At 38.9% G+C, this 12,203-nt stretch overlaps 1 protein-coding gene across 4 annotated transcripts; it reads right to left on the bottom strand.

The window, feature by feature from the left end:
• Nucleotides 1-1,548: 1,548 nt before the first annotated feature.
• On the bottom strand, nt 1,549-11,810 carry LOC149837743 (14-3-3-like protein GF14 iota). 4 transcript variants are annotated; one of them, XM_090007486.1, is made up of 8 exons: nt 11,710-11,810; nt 11,432-11,518; nt 8,465-8,771; nt 7,910-7,997; nt 7,668-7,777; nt 7,356-7,504; nt 7,192-7,235; nt 1,549-1,916 (listed from the first exon to the last, which is right to left on the bottom strand). In XM_090007486.1, the coding sequence occupies exons 2-8, from the start codon at nt 11,502-11,504 to the stop codon at nt 1,896-1,898; spliced, it is 792 nt and encodes a 263-aa protein (XP_089863612.1). In that variant the 5' UTR covers nt 11,505-11,518; nt 11,710-11,810; the 3' UTR covers nt 1,549-1,895. The 4 variants fall into 4 exon arrangements, with proteins under 4 accessions (XP_089863612.1, XP_089863611.1, XP_089863609.1 ...); XM_090007485.1 differs by lacking the exon at nt 11,710-11,810 and having other exon boundaries at nt 11,432-11,566; XM_090007483.1 differs by lacking the exons at nt 11,432-11,518; nt 11,710-11,810 and adding an exon at nt 9,136-9,338 and having other exon boundaries at nt 8,465-8,776.
• Between the last annotated feature and the right edge of the window lie 393 nt (nt 11,811-12,203).

Genomic DNA, 12,203 nt, shown 5'->3' with positions numbered 1-12,203 from the left:
GTTGTTTAAAACTTTAAAAGAACAGAACAAAAGAAGATACTCTTGCATGCACAATCTGATGATGGTTCACAAAGCAAGTCCATACGGTAGTAAATTCTCTTTTTTTAACTATGGGTTCAATTTGTGGATCAGTAGAGTCACACCATACTGACCAAAGAAGAAAAAGAAAATTTTAAATCAAATACATGGAAAGTACTGTTATTAATAAATAACCTGAGTCTGACAAATAAGCCTTACATGTCCGAGCAGATCCAAAGTTTATATTGGGCCGAGTAACCATACAAAGTACTCGTGCCACACAAAGCACAAAAAAGTCACTGCATGCACAAGCAATTCACTGCCTAAAAGATCGTGAAAAGATTAGGTGCAATATGATTGCATAAATATTTGTGCATTAACCACCTGATCACCCTCCTGTCAGGTGTGGGACCCAAGACCTGATTTAGTGATGGGTTTTGTGCAATCATATTGCACCCAATCTGGACCCTAAAATATCTCTGCATGGACAGTGATTTTCTATTTTTGTGTGACCAGAGAAATTTGTAAAACACTCGGCCCCAGTTCTGCTGCTCTGAATGTAGATATAAAAGCTGTTACTATTATTATTATTCTTACTGAAGCCAAATTGTTTGTTGATTTCCAAACACCAGTGCTTTCTACGATTGGCCTCATGATAATGACACTTGATGTTTATGTTCTACTAGTGGAATTCATGTGCCATGCACGTGAGAATCAAGATTGTTGGGCACAGGGGCGTAGCTAGGATTCATGTGAGGGGGGGGGCAAACAGGGGTGTAGAAAGGAAAATGTATTTGTGTGATAGTCGGGGGTTCGGGGGCAGCGCCCCCGAAAAAATGTTTTTTTGAGATAAAATAAAAAATGGTTACAATTATTAATAAAAATCTATTTCATATGGACAAATCAAACTATTTGCTGCAGTCAAGGCTGGGCTAAAAAATGGATAAAAATCTATTTCATATGAAATCAGGGCAGGGCTAGGACTGGGCTTTTAAAAAAAATTTTTTTTTTTTAACTGTTTGGGGGAGGCAGGACTGGGCTGCAGCCCAGTCCTGCCCCCCCCTAGCTACGCCCCTGGTTGGGCAGGAAGAAAGAGTTGGTGTGGCATTGACATTCTTTTTTCACAGAGCGTGTTTTAAATAGTATCAATCAACATCGGTCTACCTAAAAAAAAGATTTTTTGGATTTGAAAATTTGATAAATTAGGCTGTTGATTTTTCAACCTCCAAAAAATCTGACATAAGGTCAAACATGACCGAAAGGGCTGGTTTCTTCTAAACTGAATATGTGAATCACATAAAGGGTCAAATGTGAAAAAAAAAGAAAAGAAAATGACCATATTGTAAGAAAAATATGACCTGTTTCTAGAAATGTCTATTTTTTGTTATTCTTCTAATGTCCAAAATCGCAAATACCCAACTTCACTATGACCTTTTTAACACTCACATGTTTGAAACTAGTGAACTTCACGCGATATATTGTTTCACTCATCGGGTAACGCAAACAACCACTAAAAAGGAGTTTCACACGTTTCTTTTTTTGCAGGAATCACAAAGGTTGTATAAAATTTATGTGCAAACTTTTGTTAATTTTGAACTTTGGAACATTGCACATATATCACGAAGTTCACAAATAATTTTATGTGAATCTCGTTTTATTCTCAATCTTTGAAACATCTCAAAAAACTCACGAAGTTCGCAAATAATTTATGTACGAACTGCATGAGTATAAAAAATGGAACTCCACAGTCCTGATTTTTAGGGTTATTTATAATCTTCAACCAGCGGTCCTCGTCCTGCTTCTCGGTGGCAACTTTTTGGCAATTATTCTGTCAACTATTTTGGCAGAACTTCATCCTCAAGTATATTTTAGCTCTTTCAGAGGTCATCGTTACGTGCCTATAACAATCACATAACATATATCATTTATCTTTAGAAACTAGCATGTGAGAAAAGGACACACACACACACATATATATATATGTATATATATATATATATATATATATATATATATATATATATATATATATATATATATATATACATACATATATGAAAAAAACCTTAAACATAATAAACCTTAAACTATAAAATACATAAAACACACAAAAAAAAGTTCAACAATAACAATCAAACACAAATAAATATATGCATATAAACATCCACAACATATCATCATTAAATCGTATTTCAACAAAATTGTTTTTAAAAAAAAATTAATTGGTTCAACAACATATGTTTACCGAAAAAAAAAAACATTGTTGAAGATTTCAAAATACTTAAGGATGAAGTTCTGCCAGAATTGTTGAAAAGTCACCGCCGGTAAGTAGGATGGAGACCACTGGTTGGGGACTGCAGATAACCCTAAAAAATTATGTGAAAAGATTCTGGGTTGCGGTATTCTCAATCACATTGCACACTTGAAATGTGTTGAACACCCACCGTCGGTTTTGGGCACCACATTCGACATGTTGTATGAAAAATATGGAGGCTGCTCAAGTGTAGCAACACATCAAAATGTGCAATGTGATGGCACCTTATCCAGCTTCTTCCAAGTCGAACCACCTTTCCTTTTCCTATAAATATAGATTGGGTGTGTATGGGCGGGTGTGAGTATGGCACAAAATCACATTGGCACCCTGCTCAAAATTCTATGCTTCTTGGGACTTCCGTTTGCAACCCTAGCCTGATGGCTAGTAGTATTTTTCTTTTCTTTTATTTATTTATTTTGGGTGTGGTGTGTGGTGGTGGTGGTGGGGGGGGGGGTGATAATGAAAATAAATCACTGTTATGTTTCAGATGTCCCCTTGGGGGCGTTTGAATCGCCACCTGCGGGATGCACCGAGCAAGGGCCCTATGTACGTCCGTCTGCCCACGCAAATGCAGGATGCATGGACAGGGGGTTTGGTATGTCCCATGGATGCCGAAACAACATTTGTCTCCATGCCCCCCATGGAACAGTGGCAGATAGACAGTCATGGATGCCCCCAAAAAAAGTTTTTTGGGCATGTGGACAGGGCATGATAGTGCATCCTGTTGTGTCCTTAGATGTCCCGGGGCATCCTGTCCACATTCATCCATGATTCAAACATATGAATCACTGTCCCCTAACCAAAATGGGACGAAATAGACATGGGGGACGGTGGTTTTAACAAACGTGCAGTGGATGCTCGAAACAACGTCTGCCACATCCTTAAAAACCTGTTCTATTTGTAACACCCCTCCTCCTGTTACAAAAAGAACAAGACACGGGGAACACGTTTAAAAAAAAAATTGGGGGTAAGGGTCTCTCTCTCTCTCTCTCTCCTTGGCAGTCAGGGGTCACCGACTCCGGTGATCAGGCCGCCATCGAGAGGCCAGCGAGGCGATACAAGGCCAACGACACCGTCGAAGATGAGGCCCGGCCGGCAAGGTTTCCCCTTTTCTTTCTTCCTCTTTTGTTCTTTCTTTTTCTTCTTATTTCTTTCTTCTTCTTCTTTTATTTAGGTTTGAATCAAATTTCTTTTTAAGGCATTTTTAGGTTTTCATATGTGAGGGTTTTTGTTTAATTTTCATAGAATAGGGTTCACTTCTTCATTAAGGTTTTTTTTTCTTGATTAAGTTTTTTTTTTCATTGATTAGGGTTTCTTCTTCTCAATTCTTCCCTCATCAAACAAAGGACATTTGGTGGACTTGGAACAAAAAGAACAGAACCCATGATCTTTTCCATTCTTTTTGTTCATTTCATCCAACCTTAGACAAGCGATCAAAAGTACCCTTAATGGCAAGGAGGTGCCATGCTGACCATGGGCCTGTTTTGGCATCCGTGGTACTGCCCTCTATTCAATTTGTTCAGCTTATTTAGCAGCCCTAAATTTTGGTACTGCCCAAGTACCACTTCTTGGATACCTAACTACAACACCAAAAAGGGTTGAAAGAGGTATCTAGACTTCTGTCTTAGCGGATGGATCTCAGGCTCTATTACGTTGGGGCAACCCCAATCATGACAAGAACTTACGATGACATTAAAGGAACTAGGTTTTAAAATGCATCAAAGCGGTCATTAGCATCACTTTAATAAGCTTCCAGATTGCTTGAAAGTAGAACTGAACATTTTTTTCAACAGAGAAAGCTGGGGTTAGGCAGACTCCTACCAGTCATACATCCATACCATTTGGGGTTCGAACTTGCAACATCCCAACACAAGGTGACATACACTAACTACTCCTGCCGGACAAGCAGAGCCCCCCCGTTGGCCGTAGAACTGAACATTGGATGTGGGACCTAATGGGTTTTAGGTGCCCAACCTGAAGTGGGCCGTGTTTGACCAGACTACGCATCCAAATACCTGATAAGACACTCAGGCCTGAAGAGGGCCAAAAAATAAAACTGGCTGTGTTCTAGTCTGGATGAAAAATTTCCAATAAAACCCGGCCCACCAAAGCCAAACTGCTCCAGTAGGGCCCAACCCAACCTGACCCAACGGTGGTCAGAGGATCAGGATCAGGGTTAGCAGGCCCTTATATCCAACCCTAAGCACACGTCACATTAACAGGGTCAAAGCAGTAAGCACCAGTAATCACAATCAATGATTAGTTAGGATGCCTTTTAACTAGTGGGCTCCCTAAGGGATTGAGTGTGGGTGAACCCACCCATAGGAAAGTGAGCCCATTAACTGACCCGGTTATTGGTGCGGGTTCCTCGTCCAAAAAATAAAGATTAGTTAAGATGCCCATAAGAGCAATTTTTTAAGCTTTGCTTTATTGTATCCAAAACGTATTGCATCAAGTTGTAAAATATGAGTGAAATCATGACCAAAGCGAATTTATAATAAATTTTGTCATTTCGAAGCAAATAAATCCAGGATCGGACATGGTTGAAATTCCCCAGTACGAGTACACACAGACATGTTAAAATTCCAGATCATGCCCATTTGGCAGCATTCACTGCGACCTCAAATAGGAACACCAAAAAATCTAATTCCTTTGGCAGCATCCCAGGGAAGAATTTGATGATATAAAAAACAGATAAAATCTAACGGATAATTACCATATATTTTTTGATATTTATACAAAGAAATCACCCCCAAGATCAGAGACCTAACCATGTCTCTGCAAGACATAACTCCGTTGACCTACCACTGGTCCACAGGGAGTGGCCATGCATCTGCTTGCACAAGGGGTGACACCCATAAAATTTGATGCACCGTTAGAAGGCGCTTGGACACAAACTTCTACAAAAGGAAGAATTTGGGATATTACAGTGGCACCCAAGTTCATACTCAAACTCATTTGCCACAGGGCCAGTGCATCCCAAAACCCCATCCAGAAAAACAAAATCCAAGCAGACAATAGGGTCAACAATTTCCACAAACTGGTCGGTTGAAACTTACCATTACAACATATTAGTGGAGACAAATTCATCAAAGAGAATCGTCCGATACCCTGATTTGATTATTTTAGCTAATTGTAATAAATTAAGGTCTAACAAAGAAGAGTCCTCGTCATTCAAAATCAAGCACCAATCCTGATATTAAATGTTCCTCAACCACATTGACAAATGCTCAATTTGATGCTTGCTTATCTCATGGCCTCGAATCTGCCATTATTAAAATCCCCCTTTTAAATATAGAAGTCAAACAGCTCGGCTATCATAAGGTTCGAACCCTTCAAAATACCACTAGGATCCTATACTACACTAAAGTTGTTGGCTAGGTCACACACCATTGATATGCTTTTTCATCTATACCCTCCCCCTCGGACCAGGTTAGGACCAAGATCAATTAAGATAACACGATTGATATGCATGTTTACCACACACCCAGACCATACAGGGTCAGGTCCCTAAACTGCTACAAGATATGTGGGCTTCCAACCTTGAGATGGATCTTGATGGGCAGATGCATCGAATACTAATGCCACTAGAATTGCCCACAAACTAAGTCTCGCACCACATATTGGAAGAGGGGGAAAAACATGGCAGGAGACCACAAATGCATGATGTAAAACCACTATGCATGCAAAAAGCTAAGGCATGGGGTAAAGAGACGGAAGGAAAAAAAAACAGCCGCACTCCCCCCTTAATTTAAGCTACATACATTAAACAAATCAAAGATAAAAGTTCATCTTCCAACATTATAACATCAGCTTCAAGGAGAAAGAGAGAGAGAGGGGGGGGGGGGGGGGAACACAGACAAGATAATTATAAAGACTACTTCTTAATCTGCGAAGAGACAACCTTCAAAGGTTTACCTCCAACCAAAATGCAGCCATGTCACATTTTAAAGTGGCAAAAAGGGGCATGGCAGAGGCGAAACCCGCGAAACCCTTGTCAATGCTGAACCATTTCAAATGAAAACAAAAGATCAAAACCTTGAGAGAGAGAGAGAGAGAGAGAGAGAGAGAGAGAGAGAGAGAGAGAGAGAGAGAGAGAGAGAGAGAGAGAGAGAGAGAGAGAGAGAGAGAGAATGTGAGTGTGTGCACATGTGAGTGTAAGGATGGTGAAGTGGCGAAGAAAAAGACTTAATTCATGGAGATCCCAAATGAAGCCTGCTTCTAAAACAAGGCAATGAATACCCACCAAAAATCTGGCCCCGATCTATCAAAGCTACTGTTGATAGTTCAGAGGCCAGATCAGTTGGAATCTGGAAGATTTTTGCTACATTCCAAAAGATGAAAGTCTGATGTGGCGGACCACTGACTGGACCATCACCTATGAGTAGGTTTAGAGGCTGGATCACCAACCTTTTTCTTTTCATCTTATTTTGGTCTCTAAATTGATGCAGATCTAGCCTAATTGAAATCCAATACAACCATAACCCTACCAAGAATGTGCTGTGCCAATTATCCTCAGTATACTTGATGCCAGTTGCAAGGTGGCCCTAGCAAAAATTGGCACTTCACTAACATAACAAGAATGCATCCGGAAAGACCTGCTGCTACAGCAATGGGTGGTTGGATAATAATATTTTAACTGCCCAAGGGTTGAACCCAGCACATGCCCTTGCAGAAGCATGGCTGGTGGCAGATTTGAAATGGAAAATTTTTACCCTGGTTCAGCACTCCATTGCCGTGGGACCTCCATCACATGGCTATGTCCCTTACCAAATACATACACATCCTAAACAGGATTTCAATCACCACGGATCTACATAATATAAAAGGAAAAGGACAACAGATAAATGAATGATTACCTCGGGTTCAGCTTTGCCATCTTCAGCCTTGAGACCATCATCACCTGCCAGGGCAATCAGTCAGGAAAATTTACATTTTGTAACAGTGTTTCTATTTTTTCAAGTTTGACACAAAATGACATGAAAATAAAAGGGTCTACTGTGGTCATATGTTCTGGAAATACCTCCATCTTCTGGTAGATCCGAAGTCCAAAGAGTAAGATTATCCCTCAGCAACTGCATGATCAGGGTGCTATCCTTGTAGGACTCCTCACTCAGGGTATCCAACTCTGCAATTGCTTCATCAAATGCTTGTTTTGCCAGATGACAAGCTCTGCAGCATGTAAACAACATTAGCTGAAAAAAGATAAACCAAAAGAACATGCCAGTAGCTCCCAGTCTCATGAAAAAAATGGGATGAAACCTCAAAGATAGATCTAAAGACAATTTTACAACATTTATCAATCCAAATTAATGTGCATATGATAATATTTCACCTCTCAGGAGAATTCAGAATTTCATAGTAGAAAACTGAGAAGTTGAGTGCAAGGCCAAGGCGGATTGGATGGGTTGAGGGAAGGTCTGTATTTGCAGTGTTTGATGCAGCCTAAAAGCAATGATAAAGAAGATATAGTCACATATTTAACAAATGGAGCATTACAGAGTAACTAACAAAATAGTCCCAAGGCCCTCTTTCTGGTTAACCACTAATGAAAACTGCAAACGGATGAATGCACACCTGGTAAGCCTTGAGAGATTGATCTGCTGCTGCTTTTCTTTCTTGATCAGCCTTGAATTCTGCAAGATAGCGGTAGTAATCACCCTTCCTGCACTCAATGAATAACAAAATGGGAACAGTTAAACTGACAAAGTTTAGAGCACAGATTGAAAATGCATATTGTTTGTAAAAATTGAAACAAAAATCTTTTATTTTTCTAATCAAAGTTGATTACAGAACAACCTGGACTTCATTAATCAACACAACTTACAGTAATGGACAAAAACTTTCTTATAAAAAAAAGGGAAAAGACAGAAAGTACCTACAGAACTTTTCTTTTTTCTTTTCATCCCTTTTTGTTGGACAACTCGGAAAAACAATGCAATAATTCAAGCATGAAAACGAAGATATTCCAGGAAACATAACAAAAAAAAAGTCCACGTAATGACAACCACTTGAATTTCCATCAGTGGAGACAACAACAAAAATACAAACAGGCACACATTTGGAGATCTGGATGCCAGCTGATATGCAAATCTGAAAAGGAAAACTGCCAGCTAAGGGCTTCAGACTCACATTTTGTAATAGAAGACAGTGGATTCTCCTGATCCAGATGAAGGAATCAGATGTTCATCAATGATTGTTAAGATATCAATGCAAATCATTGAGAGCTCTTCTTCCACCTTCTGTCGGTAGGTCCTAATACGCTTGACATTCTGTTCATTGCCCTTTGCTTCTTCTTTTTGCTCTATAGACGACATGATGCGCCATGAAGCTCGACGTGCACCAATAACATTTTTGTAACCCACAGAGAGCAAGTTCCGCTCCTCAATGGTCAATTCCAAATCTAGTTTAGCAACTTTTTTCATTGATTCAACCATTTCTGCACTGACAACCATAACACCATCATTAGAAAGCCAGTTGCATTAACAACATTGGAGAGCACATAATTTGTATGATTCACATAATAATGAAAACACTGAAGTAGAAAGTAATCAAATTATGCACTTACGGCACCAGGACACTGCATTAAATGCATCATATCTAGAATAGCAGTCAAGAGAGCAATAAAGGAGAAGATCGATGCACAGATGTTGCAAACTAACAATATAGTGATAATTATTTCAGGTATTGGTGAGACAAAAAAATACACACTTCATACAAATCACAAGAATGCAAGACACATCGTACAAATGCCTATTGTAATGCTTGATAACATAGTCAGAAGCCTGGAATAAATATACAACCTTAGACACCAATATCCCAACATAATAGGAAAGCTTTTTGTGATTTGACCATCATCTAAGATATGATGCATACACGAGATAAGTTGCATCAGAAGAATGTGAAAGAATCTATGTGTCACCAAAAATATCTGCACAAAATAACTGCATGGCATGGATGAAATGTTAAACAGAACATTAAAATGAAAATCCCCTGGCAATCCATCTGTCAAATTACTAAATTGAAACTAGCCAACTGAACACTCAATCACTTGCAATCTTTTTCTTCTTTTGAAATTAAAGTTGCACATATGCCATGCAACAGCATAACAATGCCCAAACACTCCGTGCACATAAAGAAAGAAAAAAATATGTAAAGACTCCATGCGCATAAATAAATACCTAAATAAGTCAAAAATCAAGATACACGATAAGATACCATATAAGCCTCAAACAAAAGTTTAACCATCCTTGAGAACCAAACATCATCACGTCTATGATTACATTGTTTTCACATGGAGAAACAAATCTTGTCCACAATTAAAAGTACAAAGTCATTTCGCGAACAGGGGGAGAAAACAAGAACTAACCAACACTCCCTGTTATGCTCAACATGAAAAGATGGATCTATTCCCAGCTTATGAAGAAAAAAAATGAATAATACACTGCCATGAGAAAAAAAAGAATCTCTGCTTCCCAACATGAAGATGAATTCAGAAACCTATTTGTAACACATTACCTTTCCCTCAAAAACAAATACAACAAAACTTAAAGAGAAAGAGATCAACAACAAACAAGGGTCTAATAAAATTACTCACCACCAAAATAAAAGTAACAAAAAAAATTAGCTGATAAAATGGAGGAAGTTTTATTACATTAAAGAATAAAGATTTTGTGGTAAAACAAGAAAAATAACATGGAGAAAAAAGCCAAATGACTGAAGATGAGCAAGAAGATTAACCACAAAAATACAAGAACCATTAAAAAGTTTCTCAAACAAAACACGATTTACTAAAACATGCTTTGGAATGAGCAGATGAGGATAAAAGCACGTTTTAATAAAATATGCTTTGAACGAGCAGATGAGGATAAAAGCACGTTTTAATAAAATATGCTTTGGAACGAGCAGATGAGGATAAAAGCAAGGAAAATCTTTGGGCTATGAAACATAACAGCTGGATAGGATGAAAAAAAATAAAAGGCAACCAACCAAAGTAAAATTTACGTTAAAAAAATATCCAAAACATCGATAACGAATAAGAAAAAGAATGATAAAAAAGTTATAAAACTCGAGTATAATCAAGACAACCATCTTCTCCACCATAACAGATTCTAAAACCCATTAACTAGACCATAACCAAGTTCTTCTCGTAAAACAAACCCTCAACCATCTAGCATTCCCCCATATCTTGAAAATAGTGCAACAATCAAACAACAAAAAAAAGGTCACACAGATCAATTCCAGAATTGATCCAGCAAGCAACAACTGGAAAATTTATTAGTGAGCGTAATATAATAACATCGAGTATCAAGATAACTAACCTTGGTATTCAAACCCAAAATATATTCTTAGGACGCACAAATAAGACAACCCTAACCGTAACACTACACTTTCACAATTTATCAGATTGACCCTTCCACAAAACCGTAACAATAAGGAACCTCCCTCACAATGAGTATTCAGATCTCCAAATCCAAGCCTTTGATGCATCAACCACAATGCTAACCAAAAGAAAGAAAGAAAGAAATATTTCCTTCCTCATTTCACCTGCACGGGACAAACATTTCTGTTCTTCCCAATCGCAAACTAAACAACGCATCAAACACATCACAAGGAAATCACGAAACAGATCGACCATAGCAACGACAAATCCGCCTATAAAACTCAAAGGAAATAACCAAATCTTCCAGAAAAGCGATCATGTAGCAACGATCCAAACCCTAAAGAACATCACTGAAGCAACACAGAGTAACATACAAATAACAGTAGAATTTATGCCAAAAATTCAACAAAAAATACACTGCACAACAAGATCGGTAAACCAAACCGATCTGAGAGCGAAAAAACTACAGAAAAAATTAGCACGGAAAAAATTCATCCAATTTTTTAGCAAGAAATCACAGTAAAAACAAAAAGGATAGAAAAAATCCACAACAGAAAAAACCACCAGCCACCAATATGCATAAACCCCGAACGATCCGAGTGAACGCAACGGGAAAGCCCAAAACAGAAATGAACTACAGAGAAAATTAGATCGAAAAAAATGCAAATAAAATCAGCAAAGATCCCAAAAAAACACTAAAAAAGGATAAAACTTGCCTTCGTATCGCTCGGCTTGCTCCGCAAGCTTCGCCATGTAAACATGACTCGCTCTTTCTTTCTCGGCCGACATCGGGATCGCCCACACTGAGAGAGAGAGAGAGAGAGAGAGAGTTGAACAAGAAAAACGGAGGAAAAACGAAAAAAACGCACGGAAAAATGAGCGGCAGGTCACTTATAGGCGGCTCGGTGGCCTTAATCTTGGCGCTGGCTGCGGGGGGGGGGGGGGGGGGGGGGGGGGGGGGGTGTGCAAGAACGAACATCGGATCGTTCGTTACCGAAATCTGAGGGCCGGAAGCTGCCGATCGTTTAGGGGGAAGTCACATCTTAGCCGTCCATTGTTCTTGCTCGAAACATGGTCTACGTGCTGTCTACAAACTCTTCCTCCTGTGTGATTTTTGACTGAGTTGCCAAGAGTGTCCAAGCTATGTGTGAAATAGATGGGGTCTAGGTGGATAGACTTAAAAATGGTAATGGGTCCAGAATCGGGTCCAATTGAGCCCACCATAATAAAAAACATACTCAGGTCATATAAAAATTACATGAACCGGATCCCGTCCATACCCGGTAAAATAATATATATTTTTATCTTATTCACATTGGAAAATCATTGGTTTTAATTGTAACTCGGGCCGGACCTGGGTCCAATATGAAATTTCACATACCATACCCGGCTCCATATACTAATCGGGCACTTCGGGTCTGATCTGAATTATATTTGGACCTCCTTCTTTATCACCAAACCCTAACCCTAGAGGGTTCAATATGGGTC

Source organism: Nuphar pumila, chromosome 5 (assembly GCF_984573655.1).
Source record: "Nuphar pumila chromosome 5, dmNupPumi1.hap1.1, whole genome shotgun sequence".
Classification (NCBI taxonomy): Eukaryota; Viridiplantae; Streptophyta; class Magnoliopsida; order Nymphaeales; family Nymphaeaceae; genus Nuphar; species Nuphar pumila.
Note: the sequence above shows the minus strand (reverse complement) of the source record. Positions and strands in the feature narration are given on the sequence as shown.